Raw genomic sequence first — 27768 nt, forward strand, 5'->3', positions numbered from 1 at the left:
CATCGGTGACGCAACATGTATCCTGAAGCCATGAAGCTGACCAACACTGATTCGTCGCAGACCAAACTGAAGGTTCAGCTCAAGCTCGCAATCGCGCGACTGCGAATGGTACAGCAGCGCGATGAGCAACTGGGCAAGTCTCAGCAGCGGGCAATGGCCCAACTTCTCGAAGCTGGCAAGATCGATTCCGCCACCATTCGCGTCGAGAACATCATCCGCTCCGATATCACAACCGAGCTCCATGAGATGTTGGAGCTCTACTGCGAACTATTGCTCGCCCGTGCGGGGCTAATGGAAAGTTCCGTGTGCGATCCTGGCCTAGAGGAAGCTATCAAGAGTATCATCTATGCTGCGCCAAAGACGGAAATCAAGGAACTCGCGACAGTTAGACAGCTCCTCGGGGAGAAGTACGGCAAGGAGTTTGTTCTCACAGCCATGGATAACTCGGATGGCAAGGTGAATGAAAAGGTTGTCAAAAAACTAAGTGTCGAGCCGCCAAAACAGGAACTCGTACAAGGATACTTGGAAGAGATTGCGAGAGCATATGGTGTTGACTGGCCAAAGAGGGAGAAGGTCACGCCCCCCGCGGAGCTAATTGATGGTTTCGACGAGGGTGATGACGAGGATAATCAGTCGGGAGGGCAGAAGATTCTAGCAGAGCAGTTGACGACCGGAAGAAAGCTGTCCAGGGGCGAGGAGGAGCTGAACAAGGCGACCCCGCCGCAAGGTTTTGCTGGTCCCAGGAGCCCTGTGACGGTTACGCCGCCGAGGAGGACGACGGAGAATGTGCATCCCAAGGTGACGCTGGGGTCGGTCGAGTTGAAGCCGAATAAGAGGATGGAGGCGGCGGCCAGTAGAAAGGAGCCCGAGGGGGCGGTGCCCGATATAAGTGATTTGGAGAGGAGGTTCGCGGCTTTGAAGAAGAGGTGACGGATGAATGGCACGGGGTGGTTGCAGAGACAAGGAGGCATGCGTAGTTATTTGTACCACTTGCAGGCGCAATATGCTCACAGCGTTCATTTTCATATACAGTCAGCTTCTGGCGAGATGCTTAACAACTTGAATAAATAAGTGCCGAGCACTTGTTATGTTGAATACTTTTAGATACTAGGTACCTAATCTATAGGTATGCATGAGTACACGTTCACAAGTCCTAGTATCTTAGAGTATCGCGCGCGATATGCAAGCATTCCGATGGGCTAACAGGCTTAGCCTCCCGTTGCAAACCGTCGTGTATTCGGACCTGAAATATCTTGATATAAATATATTTCAACGTTCTAAGAAGTATGCTAGGTAGCCACTGGGTACCTAGGTACCTAGTAGATATGGATCTAGGAGTTAAAGTCCTCATGTTGTATTGAGCAACTGTCAATGGCCGTCTGCCAGCTGGCAGGCAACTCCCTGTCTTTTCCCACACGCGCCTTCTCCTTTTAATCTTTCCTTTTTTCCCCCTACGTTCGAGACTTGAGATTGTTTGCGTTCTCGATTCGCCTTGCTGTCTGTTTATTGGCAACCCTTTGGAGTCAGCCATTTATTCTTGAGCGCTTAAACGCCCATTATGTGCAGCCATTGGTCTCCCAGAAGCATCATCGAAATGGATAGCCCAGACTGCACGCTCAATATTCTCCGATACATCGTGGGATTCAGCGGTCTTCGGGACTTCAACGACCTTGGCAAAATGAGACTAGACACTCTTCACAGTCGGATCAGAGCCGTCAATAAGAGGCTCTCACGATACAATGTCATATCCATGTGCATCATTTGGCTTCAGACCAAGGCTTTGCAGACACCGTTCTCGACACTTCCAATCGAGACTTGGTGCACCTCCTGGGCTAACCAGCGATGCAATGAAGAGGATGTCCTTAATTTTTGGAAGTATTCTCTGGAAAATATCTGGCTCTACCATCAACGATGCGATCCAGGGTCAAGAAAAATAATGACCAGGCTTTATGAAGAGATTAAAAGTCATCTGTGTCGGGGCCAACCTTCCCCTAATAAGAAGCAAGCAGGTGGCTCTGGTTCTTATCCTCAAGACGCATTTTTAGGGAAGACTATGGATAACCACTGGGAGCCACCCCCTCCGGTCGTTAAACACTCTGTTGCTGCGGTAGGCTGCGCAGAGAAAACGATCAAACTAGGCTGGGAGCCCGGTGAGAGCCGGGATGGTGTCTCTACACATCAGACGGCAAAATTGTGCTTGGATAGAACGGAGCTCCTCAAGAAACGAACATCTGAACTTGTGCACCTTGATGAGACGCCTGGCCAGGAAAAGGAGGCACACGACCAGGCTGCCCAGAAGGAAGGCATTTTAAATAACTTAGAAGCCTCCAAGGCCCCGGGTGGTCTTAGCTTGACAAAACCTCTTGCCAAGGATATTTGTCGAAGATGTCACACGGCAGGTGAGTGTATCTAGCAATTTTTGCGACATATTCATGGCTAAACAGGTTGCCTTAGGGCATGCCATCTCCGATTGTCCCACGATCAACGACTCATCGTGGGATCCCCCTCCACATCCAAGATATATTTGCGCTATTTGCGGAGTGTCCGGCTCTCACTATGTCTGGGACTGCGAGTGGCGTCGGCCCAATACCCAATGGAGCACATACAGCAAGAGGAATCAGTTTGCTACCGAGAAGAACACGCAAGTCCCTTCTCAGGTGTCTCCTCATCCAGCAGAAGTCATGAGGGGGTATTTTCTAACAAAGCCGACGCCTACAAAACATTGTGATGATTTTTTGCCGTCGGTCAACATGGAACAGAGTAAACTGGCCCTTCGCCCTGGTGTTCGTGATGGTTTGGACTGTGGGCCACAGAGTCGCCCCAGGATGAGTATTGAATCTGAAAAGAGTCGCCAATGGAGCATTCCCCGACATGAAGTTGGTCGCTTATCCCCCTAGGAGGAGGTGAGTATAGATGATTCACGTTGTTTTCTCGGCCTAACGCCGCCTAGGACAATTGTGACTCGTTGGATGAAGAGAGAGATGCTACAAAAACAGTGGACAACGAAGCAGGTGAAGTACCTTGCCAAACCGCAGATGATTTTTTGTCCAGATTCGGGCTCGCACTCAAGAGGAAATTTTATCAAAAGACTTCTCCTGAAGAACTGATCAGTCTAGAAAATGAGCCGATGACCAAGAAGCTCAAAACAGGCCTTGAAGATGGCGAAGTGTTGGATGGCAGCCATTCGCCATCCCTTTTGACCAGCCGGATACCTATCCCGGGTGCAAATGACAAAGACGGGAGCTCCGTCCCGGAACCACAACCGGGCGGTCCTGAGAGTACAGAATCGATGAATCCCGCCAGTCGTCTTGGCCGCAGCCCAAGTGTCCATGACCTGTTTCCGAATCGAGAGTGGGAGCACACTACCCATGAGGCACGGCAAACGGCAATGGAGCTGTGGCAGAGCAGCAGTGACAATATCGAACTTACTACCGGAGCCGAAAATGAGGCTCCGTTGGTCGCAGTCAAGCTGGAGGATAGTCATGGCGCCATTGACCATTCCATTGCAATTGAAGGTAATAAGAATGGTGCCGCAGCTGGCGGCATTGCGGGAGGGGAGGAAGATGACAGCATTTCCTCTGTAACAAGCCTGTCTGGTTCAAACAAGCAACGTGAGGAGTGCGATGATATTTGGCACGTCGCTGCGTGCCAGTTGCACCACCATAACGGCGAAGCTATTTATTTTGCCAGCATGGAGGTAAAGCAGATTGGCGACACGGCTGACCCTTTAGTTGCAGCTGAAGACAAGAGCGACGCCGCGGTTGTTGGCGCTGTTGAGGAAAAGGAAGAGGGGAGCGCATCTGCGACAAAGGCTCTTGTTGCAGGTGAGGAGGACAGGGGCCGAAGTAGTATTGGGCACATCATTGCAGATAATCTGCAACGGAGTAATGTAGCTATTCAGCCCCTTGATGTCGAGGCGAAGCAGGATGGAAGCGGCTGTGAACTCTGTGAGCATATCGAAGTCTTGGGTTGAAATGATGTTGAATGTAGTGATAGTCGATGAGGGCAAGGCAGAAGTAAACAACCGACAGCGTGACTGGTGTTACGCCACTGCTATTTTCCTCTCGAGAAAATTAGATAATTGAATGTAATGAAATTGACCTTAAATAACCAAGCCACCCAGCAATGTCGTCCATGGTATCCCGGTTAATCCTTCCGCAACGCCCAACTCCATGATGTAACTTGAACCCTCAACAAGGGATATCGTCAAGTGCTATGCAATAAAATCTTGAAGAGGTTGACCCTTCAGCGAAGCCAAGCCATCTCCGCCTGCATTTGTTCTCTGTCCAACCAGAAGGGACAATCACTCCAACTTGTCCAAATGTTCTAATCTTGTCAAAACAACTTGCTTGCTTGTCTCCTCGATCTCACCGGCCAAGAAGACCTCATCCAGTATCGCATACACTTTATAAAAGTTAAAGACAAGGTCCAGCTCGCACACGTTTCCGAAAAAGGCATCCAGCACCTCGACGAAGAAGTGGATGGCCTCGAGGTACGCCAGCTCGTTGTCGTTTGTGTCGACGCACGCACAGAAGAAGAGGCCGGCGTACCGGCGGTACACAATCTTGTTGTTGCGGAACTCGACGAAGTTGGATTGGTATTTTTGGTCGCGGGGCGCCACGAGCCGGTGGACCTCGCCCTTGAGCTTGATCTTTTGGTCGTCACTGTAGGGGGCGTACCATTTTGCCAGGCGGGTTTTGCCCCTGGTGAGAAGAGGTTTGCATTAGCGGATTTGGACGGGTAGTATTAGGGGGGGAGAAGGGGGACGAACTGGCGATTTTGGATGAGGATAAAGGACAGCATGGCGGTGGCGGGGGTTGGCCGGCTGCGTTGGACGTTGCGGATGTGGTGGTGATGTGTCTGTTGTAGGGAAGGGGTTCGGAGCTTCGGTGGTTTGGCTTGAGGGGGGCGGTCGCGTGGCGGGGCGCTTGTTGGTGAAGAGCAGGTCTGAGGAGCACTGACTGTGGTTTGACGTGATTGAATATTGGCATTTCCGCAATTACTCCCGGTTGTAATGGGCCAATTATGTCAATTGAGTGAATCGAGTCTACGGCGGCATAAGTTGGGATCTACCTGCCCAAGTAGCTGTCTAGTAGTCATACAGCACAGAAAAGGTTGGTATGCAGCCAGGCATCTTGTCGGTCAGTTTCTCTACCAGTTGATATCTCTGTCTCCCGCTGTGGGTTGCCGATGGCAGGTGTAAGTGGCCCTGGAGGCTTGGTGTAACTCTTACATACAATGGAACGCTGGTTGGTTCCTGGCATTGTACTCGGCACGGTACGGAGTACATTTAACGCTAAGACAGATCTCTTTGCTGAAGCAGCATCAAATACATCTACCAAAGACGCACAGGGCTGCCATTTTTAAAAGTCTCTGGATCGGCGTAGTTGTTTGGGTACCTGGTTCTTCATCCCTTGCCGGTCTCAGTCGCTCCTTCAGTTTAAATGGCTCCATCGTCAACGGCAAGTGTGGGGAGCCATGGTGAACTACTGTCAACTAGTTCAACTTCTCGTGACCAAAGCTGCCGTCTTAGCGTAGTGTCATGACTTCACCTCACATTGTCGATCCGCCCCCAACCGTCATGCCTAGGCTAAATTGATGGTACAATATAAGTCTTCTTCAGTCCCAACGCTTGAGTGGACTGCAAGACTCTTTGATTTTTGCCTTTGAGCTTGTTCCTATCAGCCTGCGGCGGCCCGCGTATTGCGTTGTGGTAGAGATTGCAAATTTTTGGTGCCAACCAAGTCTGGCCAATACCTCAAATCCTCTCGGAACATTCTCGTCGGGTCGCGATGACCGCTGCAATGGGATTCGGTTCACAAGTTCGCAAACTATGGCAGCCTCGAATCCATTCCGGAGCCTGGTCATAGCCATTTGGGGCGATTGGCAACAAAATGCATTGTGGCAGCGGATCGTCAAGTATTCCCTCGCCTGCACCATTGCCACCATCATTGCTATACTTCCTCACTTCAAAACCACGGCGACATTCTTGATACCCATGGTTGTTGTGTTTGCCCATCCTGGACAACGAATGGGTCGCATGATGGAGGAGCTGCTCATGACTCTGTTTGGGGCGCTGTTGGGCCTGTCATGGTCACTTCTCGGCTTGTACCTGTCGAGCCTCGTTCAGGATATTAATGCACCCGCAGCATATACTATCCGTGCTTTGTTTCTTCTGGTTGCTGTGTTGATTCACGGCTTTGTGAGATCTATGAGCCCTCGGCTCTTTAATTTTGTCTTGTTCCTTCTTGTTGCTGCATTGCTTACGATTCAGCTACCGAGCAACGCAACCACATCCTTATTTACAACCATTTATATACCTATTTTGCTTGGAGGTGGCGTTTTGGTGGTGGTTAATTTGGCTCTCTTTCCGGAACTATCCAGCAGTTACCTTGGTTCATCTACGATTGAGACTCTGTCGACTACCGTGGACACGTTGGCACGAGCGACTCACTGGTTTATCACACCAGGCTGTGATGCTCCTGAAGCAGCAAAAATCAGCTCAAATGCTCTCGCCACAACTTCTACAGCCAGGACCAGCAGGACCATGAATCGAGCAAGACGAAAGACCATGAGGAACATTAAAGCCTTTGCTTCAGAGTTCCCCAACCCGTTTCATACGGGCAAAAGCCAGGCAACAGTTGCTACTATGCCTGTCCACCGAACTACAATGGCTTTTCTCACAGCGCAAAAGTCCAAATTGCGTTCACAGCTCTCCCGTTGCAAAGCCGCTCAAGACGAGGTCAATTTTGAGATCTCCACCTCACCTCTACCCCCGATCGCCATGAAGCCTATTAGTGTACGCTACATGACAAGTCTTGTCCAGAACATCATTACACTCATAGGCAATTGCGAGAATAAGTTTGTGCTTGTTGGTAACGAGGACCATCTTGGCATCTTGCCAGACTATAAAGAGAGCACTGAATCGGAAACGCCAGACTTTCAAACAAGAAGGGCACAACGAACCCATCCAATTAGTCCAAATAGAAGGGAAGCATCACACCACAAAGAGCAGGTCAAGATCGTCAAACCAGTCAGGGAGATTGAAGCAGGCAGTTCACAGCTTCTCGAGATGACTATCCAACGTATTCGACTCCCAGTACAAGATTTCCAAAGTTCTATAAAAGAGGCAGTGAATCTACTAATAGCATGTCTTGCCTATTGTTTTGAAGTTCCAAAACTGCCCTCTGGATCGCCCGCGCCGGACGGGATACTCTTGGAAGAGATTGATTCCCGGATCGACGAGTTCTCTGCTTGCATATCCGCTTTCGATGCAGGATCTGCCCAGGCACTCAAAAAAGCCATTATGGATGAATCGGGGCGTGCAGTAGATTTCATGCCACGTATGGAGACCTTCCTTGTGTCCTCATTCATCCTTGCACTTCGCGACTCGGCGACTCAGATCCTGCACATGCTTCGACACGTAAGAACGCTTGTAGAAAAAAGACAAAGACGACATAACAAATTTCGGGTCTGGGTTCCTCAATACAGGAATATTCGGAAATGGCTAACCTCCGGCGGGGAAGCCGATGCCATGGTTCTTCCCAAAGAAGCAAAAAAGGCAGCGCGTCAGGGACTTCAAAGTCCATCTTCCGAGGAAAAGGCCGAGCCATCAAGCGACGAAATCAAAGCTCCAGTACCGCCTAATGATGAGGAAACATGCTCTGCAGTCGCTGGTAGCCACAAGACTCAAGAGAAACAAGACTCGTCAAGCAAACCAACCCGTCGGGACAGGAAACAGTCCCCGCATGGCCGTGTTGCGCAGTTTCGAAGCACAATAGCAGACGTTTTGGAGTGGGTACAGCAGTCTGACGACGTCGAATACGCATTGAAGCTGGCAATTGCAATATTTTTGGTCACCTGGCCAGCTTTTGTTTCTTCTTCGAATGCCTGGTACAGTGAGGCAAAAGGGGTGTGGGCTCCCATGCAACTTATTCTTGTATTCGAGGTTGCCATTGGCACTTCGTTATTTGTTTTTGCCGTTCGGCTTTTTGGTGTCATCTTTGGTTGCGTTGTTGGATATCTCTCGGTGGAAATTGGACGAGGCAACCGTGTTGCTGCTGTGGTGATTCTTCTTTTTGGTATAGTTCCGTCTGCATATGTACAGGTTGCTACCAAATATGTCAAGGCAGGGATGATATCGATTGTGTCGCTGGCAGTTGTTGCTTTAGGTGAGCAATATAACACAGAGGCCGCAATGTGAGTAACGAACTGACTGTATATCAGCTGCGATTAATGAAACTACTGCAGCCTCTGAAGTCTTCTACAAGCGACTTGTTGCGTTTCTAGTCGGTGGTCTGGTAGCTATGGTAGTTGAGACCCTCGTCGTGCCTGTGCGAGCCAGAGACCGCCTGGTAGAGTCCCTATCTACATCGGTTCGCCAAGTCCAGAAGATGCAAGCCGCCGTGGCGGTTGGTATCGATGACCCAGAGCGGCCAAACTTTCGGTCTTCCAAGCTTCTGACCCGTTTTAGCCATTCTCGCGACAAAGCTCAAGGGGCACTAGCAGCAGCTGAGATGTTCTTGCCGTTTTGTCTCACTGAACCACGTCTAAAAGGGAGTTTCAAGCCATTGGCGCCGATATACAAGGAAATCATTTACGTCCTACACCAGATCATCGACCGCATGGATAACGTGGTCCAACTCCGCAGAGTGTATGGTTCATCCATCCTGGAGGACTTGAACCCGAAAGTGTACACGTACCGTAGAAACGTTGCCGCGAGCAGCACTTTGATCCTGTTTTCAGTGCATGAGGCGCTAACTACGTGGCTTCCACTACCTCAATTCCTTCCATCGGCTCGTCTGGCTCAATTAAGGCTCATCAGTCGTATCCGAGAGCTCTTGATAGCGCAAAGCCCAAAGGGACCGAAACCAAACATACTTGCGTACCACCGCCGAAGGCCCAATCTCGATGAGGACACTGCAAGTCTAATAACCCAACACAAGTTTCTATCTTGGAATGCCAGCACATCTGGTCAAATGGAGATAATTGAGTATCTTGAAGAGCTAGCAGAACTGGTAAAGTTGTTGGTTGGTGTTAATGCCTTCCGAAGCGGTTTGCTGGAGCGGCCGCAATATCGGCAGTATATTCGACAGCTGGAGACTGAACAAGATGAGGACTTGGACAGGGTTTTGTCCAAAAGTTCACATGCTTCTAGTCGAGTAAATGGTGAGGGGGGTGGCCTAGAATTGGAGACGCTCAGAAGACGGGCAACCGCAACAGAGCCACAAGGCATTGGCCAGCCGTTAGGACTAAGTCAAGTGGAAGGCGAGCCAGGTCGTGGAACCGATGACTCGGAGGATGAAGACGAAGCCATACCAAGAAGTCTACAGCGAGTTGGGGCAAGATTAATGAGAGACGATACGGTAGTAAGGAGACGGCGATTTACAGTTAGCCACAGCGCGTAGCATAGCAAAAAGTTCAAAAAGTTCATTCCTTGATATTCATCAAGGCGGATCCCACGCTTCCTGCTGTGGTCGTTGAAACCATCTATAGGTGTTCAAGACATGTCCAAAAGTGTCAGGCGCCAACGCAATGCTTCTCCGTGGTACATCATTCAGACCAAAGTCGTTACTAAACCAACGCCAACAAGCCCAAGCCACCACCCAAGGTAGAAATACAGTCGAACAAAATACAAAGCCGCCGGAGGCGAGCCGCAACAGCCTCAAATGATGTTGAGAGGTGTCTTCTGCACAATCCTGGTCCCATTCAGCATAGCCCTCGTCTTCTTGGGCCACTGCTGGAAGCGTCTAAACGCTTCCTGGACGTGCCTGGGCTCGACGGGGGTCTTGCCCTCGCTCGGCGGATCAAACAGTCCCCCAAGCTGCAGCTTCCTCTTCTTGGTCCCCGCGTTGTCCGCGCCGCTCTGCGCCCTCGCCGTGTCCTCCTGCTCCTTGACCTTGAGCGCCACCTCGGTCAAGGTGGCCACCATCTCGAACGTCAGGAAGCCCAAGATGTCGACAATATCGTCCGACGGCTTGCTGTCCGTCACGATGCCGAAGCCGGCCCACTCCCTGAAGCGCTTGCCCTTTCGCCATGTAAACGACGCCTGGCGGTACTCGGACCACGTGACGTATTCCTCCTTGGTCATGGCCTTTGTGCGCTCGTCGGCCTTGCGCAGGCGCTGGAGCGTGATGTAGTTCATCTCCTCCTCTTCTTCGTCCTCCTCGTCGTCGCGCTCGGGGACCTCGACGGAGTAGAAGGATGCCGGCTCCCAGGGCAGGCCGACCTTGGCCTTTTTGTTCTTCTTGGCCGCCTCGTCGACGGGGCCGCCGGGGACGACGGCGTCGTCGCCACCTGCGAGGTCCGCGTCGGCGCCCTTGTCGTCGGAGTCTTTGACGTTTTTGCGCACGTCTTTCCAGGAGAGGAACGTGCGGAGGCGGCTGACTTTGGCTTGGTCGTGGCGGATTTGGAAAATGAGATCGTTTGTCGATATGGATTTGGAGCCGCGCCGGGAGGCGAGTTCTGTGCAGTTGCGGAGCTGGGGAAAGGCGTTGCCGGTGAGCGTTGTATTTCGGAATAGGAAGGGGATTTGGGGAGAGGGGGGGTGAGCGCGATGCTTTTGCTTACCAGTTCTATCACTTGTTGGCGGACAATGTCCTCGATGATGCTAGTAGTTTCCACTGAGGGTTCGCCGGTTTCGCCAGAGACGTACATCATCTGCCGGGGTTAGCGGCGTTTTACTTCTCGCACACCTCGGCATCTTGGAAGGCCGTGATATGTTTTGGAGATGTGGTACCTGACTGATTTCTTGGCGGTATTTGTACGCCTTGTTGTCCCTGGAGTCGGCCATCCTTGCGACTCAACGTCTACCGAGGAAACAAGGATGGATGACTTGAGGTGGCTGAGGTGATGAAGTGCTCGACTTGTCTACCCTGCTATGGATGTGAGATATACAAAGATGGATGCCTGATCGCGTCACAATTCGGTGATGAATTTTGGAGTTTGGATTATATGCGAGGCTGGTGAAAGACATGCGCAATGAGCGCTGGACTGAAGGGCGACGGAGAGCGAGAGTGAGTGAGAGTGAGCGTGAGGCTTTGTATCCAAAGGTGTCTTTGGTACGAGCGTTCAGAACGAGACTAAGAAAGGGCACGCCCCAAAAAGTAGCTGGACGGATTGCTAGTTGAAGCAAGGTATACAAGGCCGCAGCGATGTATGTGTCGTTGGCAATAAGTTATGGGAAGGTTTGGTTTGCCGCGAACTCGGAGCGAGAGATCACCGCACGGGTACACGTGACCCACTTTCCGAGTTCAAGGTTGAAGGTTGACCGCATTGACACCATCTCTTGACTTTCCAACCATGGAATCGAAGATGCCGTTTCGAATTTCCAACTGTATTTGGGTCGAATTTACCATTTTTATTATTATTCATTTTTGACCTTGAATTTCTGCGGATTGATTCCTATCGGCCAAGGGACCAAATGTAGCACCCCTAGCTCCCCAGACCACCACATAATGTGCCGCCAGGAGCTTCCATTCTTCGACTTCGTCCAGCCCCTCTAAACGATCTACTCTCTCCCTCTCCTTCTCATCAACCCACTTATCCCACGTATTTTCAATCGTGGCATACCCAACACTGTCGAATCCCGAGTGCCGCAGCCTTGCCAGTTGCCCTTGCTGGTCTTTATATGTCTGCAGAGAAGGCATGTAAATGTGTCGAGCTTTGAGATTAGAAACCATCATGTCGCCAAATGCGTCATGCAACGGCATCGGTTCATACAACAATGCCGCGAGGCTATGAATCCTGGAGCTGAAAAAGTTTAAAACATTTTCAGAGTCTTGCTGCGTTAGATAGCAGAGGCAGCATTCAGACAAGAGCAGGGTTGGGACGTCGCTGCGAATGTGGGACGGCAGCTCTGTGATGGACTCGGATATGCTGCGTAGATCTAATGCGTGGCAGTGATACTCGCCGCCCTTTGAAGGCTCGGCGCTCCATGATCCGCCGTCGTGAATGCTCAGGTCATTGAATATGCGACGTAGTCCGGGTGATGATTGGGTGATGGCCAACTTGCGCCGGCATGTAGGTTCAAAGTCCACTTCGTGATAAATGAGATTTTGGGCACCAGGCTTTTGCAGCATGTGCAGTGGTCTTGTGTCTGTTCCAGCGCCAAGAGATATCACTTGCTTCAGTGACGGCCCGTTGTGTGAGAGGAAGGCGTCTACCATGGCATCTAGGGACTTGGTTCGCATATAGGTGCCTGTATGGCCATCAGTATCTGTTCATATGGGCGTTATGGTGGTCTTGGTGCCGCGGTACAGACCTCGATTGATAATGGGCAGCCGTCTTGTCGGGGGCCCGGTTACGAAGAACCGCGCATAGGGATCTTCCAGGTAGCCCAGTTCGACGGCACTCAGCCGTGACACAGCCGCATCGGTATCTGTGCCCTGAATAGTGGCATCTGGAGATACTCCCGTGGATGAGGCCGATGGACCAGCCTGGCGTCTTCCCCTGCCTCCACGGCCTCCGCCGCGACCGCTGCCCCTCAGGGAAAGGAGATTCGGTATGGATGGAGCAGCCATCTGCCGTGAAGGGCTGCAGTTGCAGTCTGGTAGGAATACGGATGGCAATTTACGTTGGCTTGGTCTGGGCAGGCACGGCCGAGCGAGAGGCTCTCCGAGGCCGCAACGCGCTTGCAGCAGGAAGGAGCGGCGCAAGTGGTCTAGTGGCAGTTGCGCCGTAACTTGGCAGGTTTTGACCACTGATCAGCAGTGATCACCGATGGCTGCCCCACCACCGGCAGACCATCAAATTGCTTTACATACATGCAATCGAGTTATGTACTCTACAGGTTGCCAGAGCTCTCCGCAGCTGCCAGGCACTTTGATATCATTACTCATCTCATACACTTATCTCATACAATCTCGCCCAGCGTCTACGGCTTATTCCTTCCAAACAAGAAGAGTACATAATAGCGGATACGCTTGTAGGCTGCGCCATCCATCATCGTCGCCCTGGAGGCCAATCTCCTCTCGCCATGTTTCGCCCGGAAACTCGCAATTCTGCCACACAATTCTCCCCGCCATCCCTCCAGCACGGGCCGCCTGTTCATAGAGGCTCTTTTTGAGATGAAATGTCCCAAATTCAACCTTGCTATCTGGCGAAACAGAGCCAAACACTGTTATCGGGAAACCAACCCCCCCCGGAAGCACGTTGCCGAATTCGTAATGAACACCCGTTTGAGCCCAGGCGCTGTTGTTCACGCCAGAGGCGAAAGATTCCAAGTCATCTGCGGGGTGCATACATATGCCGATAAAGACTCCGTTGGAGTTTAGATTCGTGGATATGGTGCGGAACATGGATGCCAACTGATCCAGGTTGCTGGCGTAGTTGAGAAACCAAGCTCCAGAAACCACATCAAATCCTTTATTCTCTGCGCTATATTCTTGTGGAATGATTCCATTGCCCTGCACAAATCGAGCTTGAGACGCGTATGGTGTCTCGGCTATTCGAGCCTTGGCCGCATTTACCATTGAGGACGATATGTCGACGCCCACGACGAAGCTGGCCCCCCATTCAAGAAGGAGACTCGAGTAGAATCCGGTTCCGCATGCTAGGTCAAGGACCTTTGTGCCGTGGCGTTGGAGGAACGGCTCAATGTGCTTGCGAAAATTAAACTGCTCGAGTTTGTTGAAGGGCGTCTTCTTGATGACATCATACTGCGTTCCGATAGCATCATACTGAGCCATGTTCTGAAAATATCACGACGGCAACTTTCTGGTGATGACGGCCACGCCAGACGGGGACAGGCAAGAGGAAAGGTGCAATATACAGAATGGTAAAAACGAAGAAGAGCAGCAGCCACAAGGTTTATGTATCACCCAGATTTGGAACAAGCGGAATGTTGAAGAGGAATGGCCTCGCACCCGATCCAAGGTGTAACGTAATAGAAATCATCACGTATGTATTATGAGTCTCCTTGCAATAAAGCGCCATGATGGTGGATCGAGGGGCGGCATACGGGAAATTCGCCTCTCGCTATAAAGGCAGCAACTTTGAAATAGCACGAGGCGGTGGACGCGAAGTTCCAGAAAGAAGAGAAACGCAAACCTTGGGCCCGTCGGCAGTCCAAGGCAGGCTCTAATCTAAAGATGGTTTCTTGGAGTGACAAATGGTGTTGGGGAATAGACCCCCCAGGCCAACCATTGTTTGTTGGTCAAGTCAAAACCTCGGTACGGTGCCGTTGGAACGGCTCGACTTTTGAGGATGAAATCCTTCGCAAATATTTGTCTTGGAGCCGTGCATCTCGGCCGTTAAAATGCCCCGCGGCATCGCACAGAGACCCTTGTCACTTCTCACGCAACATGGAAGGCAACGACGGGGACTCAATCTGCGCGAGCATGGTGTGAACACGCTCAACTTCCAAGCTCCAGTATTGGTCATGTCTCGAGTACTAGTAGTTACTTCGTACTGTGATTCTGTGAATGTGTGTGTGGCCTCGGCGGCGGCGGCGGCACCCACTGGCGGCTACCGAGTACCTGGCCATTGCTGGTGCGGAACACAGCATTTGAACACACGACGAAAGATAATAAAGCAGACCGTACGCTGTTTGTTTCGGCCACCTGGCAGACTCGCCACTGGGTCGTGGCCCGCCGAAATAAAAAGGCTCACTGTCTGATTGTTCCGGCATTGATTATCGACGCCGCGACGGGGCGAGAGGCGAAGCTGTTCGTATCACACTTGTAACATGTTGGCCCAGGACGAAACAGTGGCCTGCGCAACTCCATTGGCCCTCGATCCTTGGTCAGTCAGCTTCCAGGCATTAACAACGGATTGGGAAACGGCCGGAGTGGATGCAGGGGGCAGTGATGATGAATGAATGAATGAATGGATGAGGCTGAACTCGTACTCGTGCCAGGCTCCAGCATCCCGCGGCCAACTGTTCTCAAGCTGCTGCTCTTCATACTCAACGCCGCCCCGCATCTCCTTCCTCCATGTCGCTTCCGCCATAATCCTGGATTCTCACCATTGATTTTCATTTCATGTGTTAAAAAACATTCCTGCATCCGTTTGCAGTTTATCTCAACAGCTTCTTGATCTCTTTTGTCGCCTTTTTTTCTTTTCTCTCCCTTTCTCTGCCGGCATCGAGGTCGGCGTCCCACCCACCATGCAGTTCCACGTCAAGCGCACCCTCGAGGGCGGTCATGATATCAGAGGCTACGAGCTGCCCTCATGGGCGCTGCTCGTCTTTCTCGTCGATATCTTGGCTCTGATTCCCGTCTTTCTCCTTGTAAGTTGACTCTGCGAATAGCCCATGAGCCGAGTCGATCGCTTCTGCACGGCTCCGTCGATACCGCTTTGCAGCATCGCCGTTGCCACCAAACGTGGCCCATCATGTTCTGACCCGAATCTCCTCAACAGTTCCAGTACACCTTCAAGCTGGTCTACCCCGTCTTTGCCATGGTAGAAGATGAGAACCCGCCCGCCTACGAGCCCGTCCCTCTCGATCAGCCAGTGTCCGGCGGCGAAGAGGGCGTCGCGCGCAACAGCTTCAAGCCCACCAACGGCCGCCCTCGCACCGTCACGTCGTCCTTCCGCGCCATCAACCGCCTCCTCATGGCCAACGGCGGCGTCGCGGCCAACTTTCGCGGCTTCTTCTGCTACCTCGCCCAGGTCCTCCTGACCACCCTCCTCATGGGCATCTTCACCGGCACCTTTGGCGGCTACCTCTTCCCCGTCGCCACTCTCCTCGCCTCCCTGGCCCTGGTCCAGTACAGCACCGCCTGGGTTCACATCGTCATTTCCGAGCCGTCGCCTCTGCCCTTTTGGTCCCGCCTACCTCCCTTCCGGCGCACCTTCGAAGCCACCTGGCAGGCCGTCACGATTTTCTGGTTCGCCAGCGAGGTCACGCGCTTCGTCCCCGTCGTCATGGCCCTCGTCCTCGGCATCACGATGCCCCAGGGCGGCTTCAACGAGCCCCTCGACATGGACGCCCTCGGCCCCGGCTTCTTCGCCAAGTCCCTCGTCGTCACCGTCGTCACCGTTGCCGCGTCCGTCTTCGTCATCATCCCCGCCTACGTTGTCCTCGTCCGCGTCCAGGCCTCCCTCTTGCCCGTCGAGCAGAGCACCATTATCCCCTTTGACCGCTCCTTCGAGGGCAAGGTCGAGCCCGAGGTCGTTGGCGGCAAGGGCTACGCCACCGTCTCCGACGCGTGGACTACCTTTAGCAAGACTTCGTGGCGCCGCCTCTTGATTCTCTACGTCAAGATGTTTTGCCTGAGCCTGGCCGCTATGGCCTTGTTGGTCGCCGTTCTGGTGCCCCAGACCATCTTCATCGCCAAGCACAGCAAGGAAGTGCGCTGAGTTTTGACAACCAAGCCTGATAGGGACAGCGTAGAATGAGGACCCCTGGACAGCGCTCCATGTGCTTTGCCTGCGCTAAGGGGCGGCTGTGCTTATGAACATTACGATCTTCTACTCTATTCCTGTTGTTTCCTGAAACTCGTCATCAGTCGCATCACAAAGAGCGTTTCTTCTCTTTTTCTTTTTCCCTCACTTGGTATTTATATTGAAACAATATACAAAGCATATCGTCAGTCGTTGCCACTCATCGTATAATTCAAGACATGTCGCAAGTATGTTTCAAAAGTGGTGTATTTACTTGTGCATATGTAGTGAGTCCACACGTGAGCTCTACAATCATAAACTGTCCATCAACCAACTCCATCTTCAAAGCTCCATCAAGTAAGTACCCATGACTCCGCTTCTCATCCTTTCTTTTCAGCCCTTTCTCAGGGCGACGCCTTTGTCCAAATATTTCTTTCCTCTTTGCTCTTCCATTGAACATGCCTTGTCCTTCTTTCTCAAAGGCCCGTTCCGTCATAAATCCAATCGTGATTGCCACCCAGTTTATCTATGTTGTAGAGGGGCGAAGGAGTTGGGAAGGGGAGGGGGGTGGGGGTGTGTTTCGTGCAATTCTTGCACTTTACCTCGTGGAAGAGGTAAATGTGGTAAATAACATAACGAACAAGGAAAGTTTGGTCAAAATAACAAAGAAAAGCCCATTGGTAATACCATAATGTTGCTAAAGGGAGGCGTATCAACGTGTGAGAGGACATGGGAATCGTCTTTTGCTTGGAATATATCAACTGAGTGTCATGGGGTATGTTTGGTGTAATCTATTCGTAATATCTACTCGTTAACGCCCTGTCAAGAAGCAAAATGACGTGCAAGATTACGACTTGTTGAAAAACCAGCTACTTCGCTTGTTTGTGGCACCCTCGTTCTGCAGCGACTGAATGGTAGGAACGTTGGGCCCGTCGCCGCCGCCGCCGCGGAGGGGCTTGGCGATACGACTGCCAGCGGCAGAGAAGCTGAAGCCACCGGTAGTGGCATTGAGACCCTTCGTGCTGCCGGCCTTGGCTGCCTCGAGGCGTTCTTTGACGGAGGCGAGTTGAACCTCGAACCTAATGAAGTAAGGCGTCAGTTACCAACGTTATCATAGATGGACGGATACATTTGGCGGCTACATACTTATGGTTGGCGGCTGCCATCTTCTCTTGGCTGTCTTGCAGCAAGCTTTCCAGGCTCTGGATGCGCTCGTTCCTTGCAATGAGCTTACGCTCAGCAATAGCAACCTCCTTCTTAAGAGCAGAGTTCTGTTCAACGAGCTGGCGCTGGACCTGAGTGAGCTGCTCAAGGTTCCTCTCCAGGAAAGCCATCTTCTTCTGCTGTGCCCGGTTGTTGGATGACCGGAGTACATTGTTGTACTGCTCACGAGTCTCATCCAGCGAGATCTCAAGCTCCACAACACGCTCACAGCGGTTCTGCAAATCTCGCATGAGGCTCTTCTTCATGACATCAAACTCGGCAATCTGTTGCTGGATAGTCTTGCCGTTGGTTACAGGGGTAGCGCCGCTGCCGGTCTTGACCTGTTGCTGGAGGTCCTCGATCAAGGTCTTCATCCTTGAGTTCTCAGCTGCCTTTTGGGCAGCATCAGCCTTCAGCTCGTCAATAAGCTCGACTTGAGTCGTTTGTCGGTTGGCATAGGCGTGCTCCAGGCGGGCCTTCACCTCTTCGACATCGCTCTCGCTAAGGTTCTTTGTCAGAAGATCTTCATACTGCTGCTGCATAGCCTCCAGCCTCTCTTCTAGTTCGTGCCTCCTTCGAGAGTCCATTTCGCCAGATGATGAGCCAAACATTGATAATTCTGCCTGTCTGACAATGCCTTGCGTCTCCACAAGCTTGGCACGAAGATCTCTAAATTCATCCGGTGCAATGTTGTCGCCCACCGAGCTGATCTCGTGTAGCTTCTCAATGTGTTGAATAGCCTCGCTAATGGATCGCTCATTGTCGCTGAAAACATCGCTCCCAAGATCAAAACCAGCCATCATCTTGGCCATCTTCTCAGCCTTGCGTTTCTCCTTCTCATCAAAGGCTGCACCTGTTTCCTTGGCATTCATCTTGATATCAAGCAGTTGCTGCTTCACATCATCCAGCTCCGTCGTCAATTCCGAGTTGGCCTCCTTCAAGGCATCCATGGTAATCTGTGCCTCCTTGCTCTCAAACGTCAAGCGCTCGAGTTGCATCTTGAATTCGTTCGTCTCCGTTGTGAGTCGTTCATTCTCTTTACCCAGTCTGCTGTCGTGCTCCTTGAGGTAGGTCATCTCCTCCTTGGTGTCGCGCAAGGTCTTCTCCGCCAGCGTCACCTGGGACTCCTTCTCAGCCAGCTGATCTTGGAGCTCATTTTCACGGCGCAAGAACTCTTCGCGTTCATCCTTTTCCAATGTCAAACTCGGGGTTGAAGCGCGGTCGGTAGCAGCAGGCGTTTCTGCTCGGCTCTCGGCTGTGAGTCTAGATGGGGTGGAAGGACGGGGAGTTCTGGGCTCCGTCCTTGCGCCGACAATACCGTCGCCGGGCTGAGCCCATTTCTCCTTGGGGACCGATTCTCCAGAGCGCCATAGCTGAACTTCCCCTTCGAGTGTAGAAATATAGTTCTCGAAGTTTGTGACTTGACCTTGGGCCTTCTTGAGCAGCAGCTTGAGCTCGGCGGGGCTGAGTTCGGCATTGACCTTTGCCTTGTTCTTGATGGACTTTGCTCTTGTGCCGAATCGTAGTGTGCTCAGCGTTTCGGCATCGTTGTAACTGCTCGGTGAGCAGTTAATGATGAGGGTGGTCCGGCTGTTGCCACCCAAGGATTCTTGCAAAATTCTCGTCAATTTAGAGTCTCGGTACGGAATGTGAGATGATTTGCCGTCGGTCAAAGCATTGATGACCATGCCCAAGGCACTCAAACTCTTGTTAATTTTCTTGGCTTCTTCGAGCGTTTGTCCACTGGCGCCCGTCTTTCCTACCTTTTCACTGCCTGCCAAGTCAACCAAGAAAAGCTGGCCGCTCTTCGCCGAACCTGTCTCGACATTCTTCTGGGTGACAGTAATAACGAAGATGGAGTGCGATCGTGAGGACTCCTGGTTCATGTTGGTAGCGGCCACAGCTCGGGCGTTTCCTCCCCTCCTCATGACTTCGTAGACTTCTTGCACGCTCGATACGTAAATTTCGAGCAAGCCCTTGACATAGACGCCACGGTTCTTCTCCTCATGAACGGGTAGGTTGTCGTTTTGGGGGGCCAAGAGATCTCGAATTCTTTCCATGTAAATCTCCATATAGCTGACACGCACGGTATATTCGATTGTGCTGGGGCTAGACATGATGCTGGCGAAGATCTGTTCAACAATTCGCGGGATGACGCCTCGTCCGTCGTCGTCGTCTATATTCGTGCCCATCATGGTGTACGATTTGCCGGCACCAGTCTGGCCATAGGCAAAGACGGTTCCGTTGTAGCCATTCAAGATGTCGTCTACGGTGGGTCGGATGGAGAAGTCGAAGATGTCCTGCTGCTTACATGCCATGTCGAATACTCTATCAAAGGTGAATCCTCCTTGAGCCTCTTTGGACTGTACACACTGTCAGCTAGGTCCACGGATACAAGACTTTTGGGCAAAGGCGGCAAGGGCCAGTCGTCAGGCACCAGTGACAAGACGAGGGGAGGGGTTCCATACGTCGAGGGAACATGAATCCTCTGAGCTAAAGGTGACGATGGGTTTTCCACCCGACTCCAGCTCGATCCGGTTTTGGGGCCGGAATCGGGCCACAACTTTGATGCTATTCGCAGACATTCTGACGGTGGTATTCGTGCCGCGGTGTTGTTGTGATCATGGACCACGCCCCTCGTGATGGAGGCACACAGGTCAGGGGCGGTGGGCACGGGCAACGCGCGAAATGCAGCGACCCCAAACGAATAAGGCGAAGCAGCCTCCAAAAGAAGGGCGATTCCGGGTAAAAGACGAGAGCCGCACAAAGGGATTGATGCTCCTCAAAGCGAGCGGACGTGTCTTTGCAGTGCAAAAACAACGACTGCCTCGGCGGTTGGTTAGATCAAAAACATACAGGGCAAGGTTAGGGCCTTGTGTTGGTGAGGGACGCGCTTTGGGGCGGTCGAGCTTGTGGTTTACGTACCTGTACCTGAACCGCAGCCATCCATGCGCGGTCGCCAGATGCGGTTTAGCGTGCTCGCCGCCCTGAGGCCTCTACCTTGGAGTCTTTCTTGATGGCCAAAATTGAACCACGCACACTCAAACACTCAGATCTCGGCTTGCCGGAGACCATGTTTGCAGCTTGGAGAAGATTCATCAAAGGCAGCGTGAACACCGCGTGGAACGTAAAGCAGCCCACTTGGAATAACTCTTTGTCACGCCAGGTCTTGTTTTAAAGACACAAAAGCATCGTCCCATCTACTGAGGGAATTGAGAGACGTTGGCTGTCTGTCGAGTACATGCGTGCATACGAAATACTCGATAAAGAATTGTATACTGCGTACCTCGCGCTCGCCTCGCATGGCTCATCTATCAATCATGGGTACTCCGTACGCGGTAACTAGTTCATAAGTACTTGTCTAAGCCATGACGCGGCCACGCCACCACGGGCGCCGACACACACAATGTCTTGACCGCTGTTCGCAACGATACGAAAATGGGCTAGCAGATGCGTTCCACCTTGAAGCTTGTCTACTCTGATAATTTTTCTAGATATGGGTCTTTCGTCTTGAACGGTAGGCGGTTGCTATCATCCAAGGCATTGTCGCACAGACTGGTCTGACCAAACAGCGCCCTTGTGCCCTTCTGCCCTCGATTACAATTCCGAAACTGTCGGCCACTGTAGCAAGATGCTCGTGTGGCTGGCCCGCAGACTCGTTCATGTTGCCATAATCTACCTGTCGTGGAGATCCTGGCGCATAGCATAGAGTTTCGATGAGCGGCGGGAATGGCGTTCTGCTAAAGCAGCGTTGCGACTCGAGGGCCCAGGTACTTGCCCAGGCACCCAAGTACATGTACAGAGCAGTGACTTTTTTCTGCTCACGCACATGCACATGTATGTGCAGTATGTATGCGCCGAAAGCAAGGGTCCTTCTTGTCTTTTCAAATCGCGGGGGCGTTTCAATGTCGCACGATGCGCGCCCGGAGTAGGGCGCACAGAACGCCAGTGTCTCAACGGCCATTCTGGGCCACGCCAAGACCTCGATTTGATATTCTGCCGTTGCAGCAGCCAGATTTTAGTGGTCGTTCTTGGCTTTGATCAAAAATATTGGGGATAGAACGAAACAGCTTTTGAACTGCCTTGTAGCATGACTTCGACTAGTAGCCGTACGGAGTATGTATTTGGCCATGGTCCCGCAATCGTCCGACTCAATACTCAGCCAATTCCAGCCGGTGAAGACTCTAAGAGTATCAACCGACCTGCTTCGGAGCTTGCTTGGTTCGCACTACGGCACTTCCTCAAACAGCAAATTGCAGTGGGCTGCCTCCTCTGCGCCCTTCATGCAGTTGTTAGACCCCGTACTCCGACCGTAAATAACGTCAAATTAGGTCCACATGCGCTATAAAGCACTTGTAAGCACTTTTTATGGTACCATCATGCACCAGCACCGGCGAAACGCAAAGGGCCAAGACTGTGTCTGATAAATGACTAAAAATGCCTTCATGCTATCTGATATGCAGTTCCCTTGGTATAATCAGTCCAACACCATACACCAAAAACGCCTGCCAAGCCATGTCCACCTCCTTCACAATTCGGCCGTCCCTAGATGAGCCGACAAGAGGAATACTTGCAGTGAGTGTTTCATAGCCGGAATGTATCTGAGATGCCCACATATAGATTCGACCTACGCCCATCCGTCCGTGGCCAACGTTGAACCTCGTGCACCAGTCACTAGTCCTCCCAGCTTTTCTCGACGGTTTCTCTCACCCTCTTTGTATATTCTTTGCGATTGTCTTTGTATAAATTCGAAGCTTCGACATTCGCTGGTGACCCAGTGTTCGGATCGTTGAGCAAACTGACCAAGAAACACGTTAGTACATGTCGTGCAGCTTTAGAGTCAAATCACATCCACTCGTCTTCTTGTCACACGGAAAGCATACCTTTGAATACTCGTCAAGACAGCCGCAACGTCATATGTCGGACTCCAGCGGTTTTGAAGGATATCAAGACACAGTTCTCCAGTCGCATACACGTTCGGGTGGAACATTTGACTGATGAATTTGACCTGTGGCGGCTTGTTGGGATACTGTTCTTCAAATTGCATAACCAGTCGAAAAGTTCCATCTTCGAACGGCGTATCAGCAGGTCCAATAATGACGGCATTCCTACATCAAGACGTGGTCAGCAGCGGGCTAGGCGTCGGGATGTTTGACCGTGGCCATCGATCGTGAATGACGGTGACGTACCATGTCATCACATTATCAGGAATAGGGGAAGCGGAAACTCCTGCAGGAGGATCTGTCTGCATGCGCTGCAGAGCAAGAGTCAGTACTTGATGCTAAATGAAGCACATAATGACAGGCGAGTGGCAAACCTTGAAGTCACGCATCAGACGACGCCTTGCTGCGGTAGACATGGTATGATCGGCCCAGCTTTGGAGCTGGTTATGTGCAAAGGGAGAGGTGAGGCGGCGTTAGGCAAGTAGAGGTCTCGAGGATGGGGTGCGACGCAAGCAAGACACTTTCCAGCTAGTGTCTCGTCCCAACAGCTTGAGGCTTGACGGAGACTTTGACAGGCGGATGGGATGTGAACAGAGAATAAATGGGGTTTGGTCATCGATGAAATGGGCTGCTGAATGGGCTTCCAAGGTAGGACCTGAACCGCCCCAATATCGGCGGCCTGCCAATCACGCAGCATCAGTCCCAGGCCAATCATAGTGCTGCCTGAGATCTGAAGGCACAGTTGAAATCGGTTAGAATGTATCACGTGACAAGATCTCGACGGCCCTGTCGCACGCGTGCGGTCGCAAGACCGAATGAACAATTGTCAACCGGAGGCAAGCAATGCACACTGCGGCCAAATTCTCCTCATCGCAGGCCGCTCGACACAAACGGCAGCTCGATGCAAATGCCAGTTCAGGCTCACAGCCGGATGCGACGTCATGCTGCTGGCTACTTACATAAGTAAGCTGTCCCGTGTTCCGCGCCATGCCAGGTGAAGGCGCATCTTGCTTTTGGTGTCGGAAATTCTCCACCTCGGTTCCGTCGCTGGCTTCCTAAGTCGTTCCAGGTCGATCTGTTCCTTCCCCGGAATGCCGGACTCCCCCGCTCTAAGCCGAAGCGTACCGAGCTAGCCACCTAGAATGCCACCACCCTACTAAATATCTAACCGTCGCCCAGTCGTCCGACGAGTTTGAGCTTCTTTTGTGTTTTCCTTCTGCAGTTGCCTCCTGCCACTCACGATATTCTTAGCCTGGCCAATTACACCATTTGGCTCGCTTCGCTCTTCCACAATGTCTGTTGCACAGCTCAGATCGCCACGCCTGGCCAACCAGCTGGCCCGACATGTGAAAGCGGCTCGCCACTTTTCCACCAGCGCTGCTTTGCGTAAGGAGCTCCAGGATGCTTATATCCTCAGTGCTTCCAGAACACCAACGGCCAAGGTTAGAATCTAGCTTCTCACCTACATGTTGTTCCCGATGTGTTCCAGGCTGAAACTAACTAGACCCTGCCTAGTTCAATGGCTCATTCTTGACTGTGCCTGCTCCCAAGCTGGGTGCTGCTGCCATCAAATCCGCCGTCGAGAAGTCCAAGGTTCCTGTCGAAAAGATCACTGATGTCTACATGGGAAATGTCTTGCAGGGCTCGGTTGGCCAGGCTCCTGCGCGTCAGGCCGCAATTTTTGCTGGTCTTCCCGAGTCCATTGAGGCGACCACCATCAACAAGGTCTGCGCTTCCGGTCTGAAGGCCGTTGCCATGGCCGCGCAGAACATCCAAATGGGCCTGACAGAGGCCCAAATTGCCGGCGGCATGGAGAACATGTCCCAGGTTCCTCTCTACTTGCCCCGCGCCAGTGGACTTCCCGCCTTTGGCCATGTCAAGATGGAGGACGGTCTGATCAAGGATGGTTTGACTGATGTCTACAAGCAATTCCACATGGGCAACTGCGCCGAGAACACTGTCAAAAACCACAACATCACTCGCGAAGAGCAGGATGCTTACGCAATCCAGTCCTACAAGAACGCACAAAAGGCCTGGGCAGACAAGGCCTTTGCCGACGAGATTGTTCCCGTCACAGTTCCAGGCCGAAAGGGCGACAAAATCATCGACACCGACGAGGGCTTCCTCGACGTCAAAATTGAGAAGATTCCCACTCTCAAGCCTGCCTTTGTCCGTGACGGAAGCGGCACCGTTACTGCCGCCAACGCATCCACCCTGAACGACGGTGCTAGTGCTCTGGTTTTGGGCAGCAAGGCCATCGCACAGGAATACGGGACCGGCTCCCGAGTCCTTGCCAAGATCTGCAGCTATGCCGATGCTGCCATGGCTCCTATTGACTTCCCTATTGCTCCTGCCAAAGCTGTCCCTATTGCTCTGGAGAGGGCCGGCATCACCAAGGACCAAGTCGCTGTGTGGGAGTTTAACGAAGCTTTCGCCGCCGTCATCCTGGCCAACCAGAAGATTTTGGGTCTTGAGGGCGCCAGGGTTAACCCTCTTGGAGGTGCTATCTCTCTCGGCCACGCCCTGGGTAGCTCCGGGTCCCGTATCCTCACTACTTTGCTGCACCAGCTGAAGCCTGGTGAGTATGGTGTTGCGGCCATCTGCAACGGTGGCGGTGCTGCTACGGCCATGGTTGTACAGAGAGTCGAATCCGTGTAAAATGTATGTGTATGCATGATGGAAAACAAGACGGCATGTATATCGGAGAAGAGGCAAGTATCTGCCACATGTATCTGGAGTGGTTGATTCAGCATGGAATGTGGCGAGTTCAGGTCATGAGATGATTACTATACCAGCTAAGCGCATTAAGGGAATGGATGGACATTGGGTAGCCATTTTGAATAAGGAATTACATGCAAATATCGGGATCAATATGGAATTGGCGGCGTATGCAAGCTGAGGAAACATTGGCAAACAGATGTTGGAACCTTTGTTCGCTACGACGCCTTGTTGAGAACATGTCCCCTGCTGAAGCGGCTCGAAAAGTGAAGCCAGTGTCCATCTTCCCATGTCAAATGGTCTGGTAAATTTCTGGTTATTCTGAGCCATCAGGAATGAGTGCAATCCATGGCGACTTTCTCTGTTTCGCGGCTTGGAATAGATTCGCATCCAAACGCAGCAATTGCCCAACAGAAACGAGAAAATATTGGCTTTCGTATACTTGCTACGACGTCGGCTTCAATGCGACGACTTACACGGTCCTCGCTCCATTGTTCGTTCATTCGAGTCCCCAGCCGCCAGAGCATCCAGTCGTCGGTCCCCACCAACCAGACATGGAAACCTCGACTCACTCACGTCTCACACCTTCACATCCACGTTGCCAACCTCACTCACCTTCACATCACGCGCAGCACCCCAGCTGCCCACCATGTCCCTCGTCGCCCAATTCCTCACCCAGATCAACCAGTATGTGCGTCTCCAGCAAGGCGACAACCTCCGCGCCTGGCTGCAAGTGGAGCCCAACTCAGCAAAATCCTACTACGACATGGCCGCCGAGCTGCGTGCCAAGTTCAACACAGCCAGCGGCTTAGAAGCCGCCATCGACACGCATTTGCCCGTCGACGACGACGTGCCGGATGGCCAGGCAGCAGCATGGCCGAGTTTCCAGTCATTTATGAAGGATTACCTTACGCTCTGGCGGGATATCAATTATGACGACTTGCTGGGAACGCACGAGTTGCTGACAGCGTTGGTGAAGTGAGTTTTTGCTCTGTTCCGTTCCGCACTCAACTCACCCCCATGCCACGCGCAGCATACATGGAACTCTTGGACCTTTTTGTTTGGCCGAGTTGCTAACAAATCAGAAAGCTCCTGCGGCACGGCCTTCACGCATCCCACCTACGGAGCCATGCTTCTGCAAGCAAGCATGTCCTTCTCCGTAACCCTGGCGCGCTTCACGCTCCAGCTCAACAGACGCCCTGATCTTACGCGGCGCATCCGTTCTGTCGACGAAGATAGCGGCGGTAAGTCCGTCGCCGAGTCGTCTGCGGAAATTATCCAAAAGATCTTCACCACGTGTTTGACGGATCGCTCCGTGGGAAGGGTGCCGGAGGGCAAAAAGGTTGGCGTGTACATGTTTGCCAATCTTGTCCTGAAGCTCTTATTCGCAGTATGTCCGTCCTTGGCCCTTTTCACCTCTCACTTCTCTCCTTTGTCAAAATTTAATGCATCTGCAAAGAAGAGAAGCAAGGAAAAGCAAACGGGAGTAACACGCGACTAATACACACCTTGGCAAAAAGTGTCGAAGAACAAACCTCGCCAAGATGATATTCGTCAACATATCCACCATCTCACCCCCCTTATCCCTCTACCCTGCCTCCCAACGCGTCACCTTTCTCTACTATCTCGGCCGCTTCAACCTGTCCAACCAGCACTACCAACGCGCCGCCCTGTGCCTCGAGCAGGCCTACCTCCAAACGCCGCCGCCGCTCGTCTCCCACCGCACCAATATCCTGACGTACCTCATCCCCTGCAACATTCTCCTCGGCCGCTTCCCCTCGAACCTGCTGATGCAACGGCCCGAAGCGGCCACGCTCAAATCCGTCTTCGTCCCGCTCTGTGAAGCCGTTCGCTCCGGAAACTTTATCCAGTTCCAGCACCACCTTGCCACCCACGAGACGTGGCTCTTCGAAAAGGGCCTTTTGCTAGCTCTGACGCACCGCCTGCGCCCTTTGCTATGGCGCTCGCTGGCTCGCAAGACGTTTGTCCTGACCTATGTGCCGCCCGCGGACGCTTCTTCCCGAAAAGCAGCCACCCTCGACATCAGCCACTTGCACGCAGCGGCCGTCTACGTGCAGCGCAGACTAGAAGGCTGGATCCACTACCATCCAAACGCCCGGGGCAGGCCGTCGTCGCAGGCAAATCCGTTGTTTATGAGGGCCGTGACGAACAACGTCCAAGAGTCGGCGGAAACGACGCTTGTTCCTCCGCCACGAGGGCCGACCAAGCTCCGCCCAAATGAGGGTTTGATCTGGGGCAATGCAGAGATTACGCTGGACGATGTGGAGATGGTGGTTGCCACGCTGGTGCAGCAGGGCCTGATGCATGGGTTTGTGGCTCACGGGCAGGCGAGGTTTGCGATTATAGGGGCCAAGGCCAAGGGCCCTGTTGTCGCGGGGTGGCCCGTGGTTTGGCAGGCCATTCAGGAGAGGAGGTATGAGGAAGATTTTGATATCAACGAGGTGCCTGGGTGGGTGAAGGGTTGAGTGTCAGCGTGGGTGTGAGTGTCAAAACTACAACACGAATAGAATAGGTGGTGCTCCGAGTTTTTTTGTAACATGGCTGGATTTATGTTTGG

At 52.4% G+C, this 27768-nt stretch overlaps 12 protein-coding genes across 12 annotated transcripts; 6 read left to right on the forward strand and 6 right to left on the reverse strand.

Annotated features, from left to right (window-relative positions):
- Positions 1-15: 15 nt before the first annotated feature.
- On the forward strand, positions 16-930 carry MAA_06489 (Increased sodium tolerance protein 1; the record flags this gene model as incomplete). Its single annotated transcript, XM_007824487.1, has 1 exon — positions 16-930. One exon carries the CDS (start codon positions 16-18, stop codon positions 928-930), a length of 915 nt encoding a protein of 304 aa, XP_007822678.1.
- A 664-nt stretch (positions 931-1594) lies between these two features.
- Positions 1595-3973, forward strand: MAA_11334 (Acyl-CoA N-acyltransferase; the record flags this gene model as incomplete). Its single annotated transcript, XM_011413322.1, has 3 exons — positions 1595-2399; positions 2455-2876; positions 2951-3973. 3 exons carry the CDS (start codon positions 1595-1597, stop codon positions 3971-3973), a joined length of 2250 nt encoding a protein of 749 aa, XP_011411624.1.
- A 330-nt stretch (positions 3974-4303) lies between these two features.
- Positions 4304-4803, reverse strand: MAA_06488 (Adaptor protein complex, sigma subunit; the record flags this gene model as incomplete). Its single annotated transcript, XM_007824486.1, has 2 exons — positions 4304-4703; positions 4772-4803. 2 exons carry the CDS (start codon positions 4801-4803, stop codon positions 4304-4306), a joined length of 432 nt encoding a protein of 143 aa, XP_007822677.1.
- A 1030-nt stretch (positions 4804-5833) lies between these two features.
- On the forward strand, positions 5834-9407 carry MAA_06487 (Malate transporter, aliminium toerance; the record flags this gene model as incomplete). The annotated part of the gene is made up of 2 exons (XM_007824485.1): positions 5834-8171; positions 8227-9407. 2 exons carry the CDS (start codon positions 5834-5836, stop codon positions 9405-9407), a joined length of 3519 nt encoding a protein of 1172 aa, XP_007822676.1.
- A 257-nt stretch (positions 9408-9664) lies between these two features.
- On the reverse strand, positions 9665-10659 carry MAA_06486 (Transcription initiation factor IID, 18kDa subunit; the record flags this gene model as incomplete). Its single annotated transcript, XM_007824484.2, has 2 exons — positions 9665-10480; positions 10570-10659. 2 exons carry the CDS (start codon positions 10657-10659, stop codon positions 9665-9667), a joined length of 906 nt encoding a protein of 301 aa, XP_007822675.2.
- A 710-nt stretch (positions 10660-11369) lies between these two features.
- Positions 11370-12521, reverse strand: MAA_06485 (Leucine carboxyl methyltransferase superfamily; the record flags this gene model as incomplete). Its single annotated transcript, XM_007824483.1, has 2 exons — positions 11370-12199; positions 12263-12521. The coding sequence occupies 2 exons, from the start codon at positions 12519-12521 to the stop codon at positions 11370-11372; spliced, it is 1089 nt and encodes a 362-aa protein (XP_007822674.1).
- Positions 12522-12881: 360 nt separating this feature from the next.
- Positions 12882-13688, reverse strand: MAA_06484 (methyltransferase type 11; the record flags this gene model as incomplete). The annotated part of the gene is made up of 1 exon (XM_007824482.1): positions 12882-13688. The coding sequence occupies one exon, from the start codon at positions 13686-13688 to the stop codon at positions 12882-12884; it is 807 nt and encodes a 268-aa protein (XP_007822673.1).
- A 1418-nt stretch (positions 13689-15106) lies between these two features.
- Positions 15107-16302, forward strand: MAA_06483 (ubiquitin carrier protein; the record flags this gene model as incomplete). Its single annotated transcript, XM_007824481.1, has 2 exons — positions 15107-15229; positions 15361-16302. 2 exons carry the CDS (start codon positions 15107-15109, stop codon positions 16300-16302), a joined length of 1065 nt encoding a protein of 354 aa, XP_007822672.1.
- Positions 16303-17173: 871 nt separating this feature from the next.
- Positions 17174-20114, reverse strand: MAA_06482 (kinesin; the record flags this gene model as incomplete). The annotated part of the gene is made up of 3 exons (XM_007824480.1): positions 17174-17405; positions 17473-19892; positions 19998-20114. The coding sequence occupies 3 exons, from the start codon at positions 20112-20114 to the stop codon at positions 17174-17176; spliced, it is 2769 nt and encodes a 922-aa protein (XP_007822671.1).
- Positions 20115-22203: 2089 nt separating this feature from the next.
- Positions 22204-22888, reverse strand: MAA_06481 (Ubiquitin-conjugating enzyme, active site protein; the record flags this gene model as incomplete). The annotated part of the gene is made up of 4 exons (XM_007824479.1): positions 22204-22327; positions 22413-22637; positions 22719-22783; positions 22847-22888. 4 exons carry the CDS (start codon positions 22886-22888, stop codon positions 22204-22206), a joined length of 456 nt encoding a protein of 151 aa, XP_007822670.1.
- An 876-nt stretch (positions 22889-23764) lies between these two features.
- Positions 23765-25130, forward strand: MAA_06480 (acetyl-CoA acetyltransferase; the record flags this gene model as incomplete). Its single annotated transcript, XM_007824478.1, has 2 exons — positions 23765-23914; positions 23988-25130. The coding sequence occupies 2 exons, from the start codon at positions 23765-23767 to the stop codon at positions 25128-25130; spliced, it is 1293 nt and encodes a 430-aa protein (XP_007822669.1).
- A 709-nt stretch (positions 25131-25839) lies between these two features.
- Positions 25840-27676, forward strand: MAA_06479 (PCI domain-containing protein; the record flags this gene model as incomplete). The annotated part of the gene is made up of 3 exons (XM_007824477.1): positions 25840-26168; positions 26280-26580; positions 26711-27676. 3 exons carry the CDS (start codon positions 25840-25842, stop codon positions 27674-27676), a joined length of 1596 nt encoding a protein of 531 aa, XP_007822668.1.
- Between the last annotated feature and the right edge of the window lie 92 nt (positions 27677-27768).

The sequence above is a fragment of the Metarhizium robertsii genome (genome assembly GCF_000187425.2).
Source record: "Metarhizium robertsii ARSEF 23 chromosome Unknown MAA_Scf_6, whole genome shotgun sequence".
Taxonomy (NCBI): Eukaryota; Fungi; Ascomycota; class Sordariomycetes; order Hypocreales; family Clavicipitaceae; genus Metarhizium; species Metarhizium robertsii.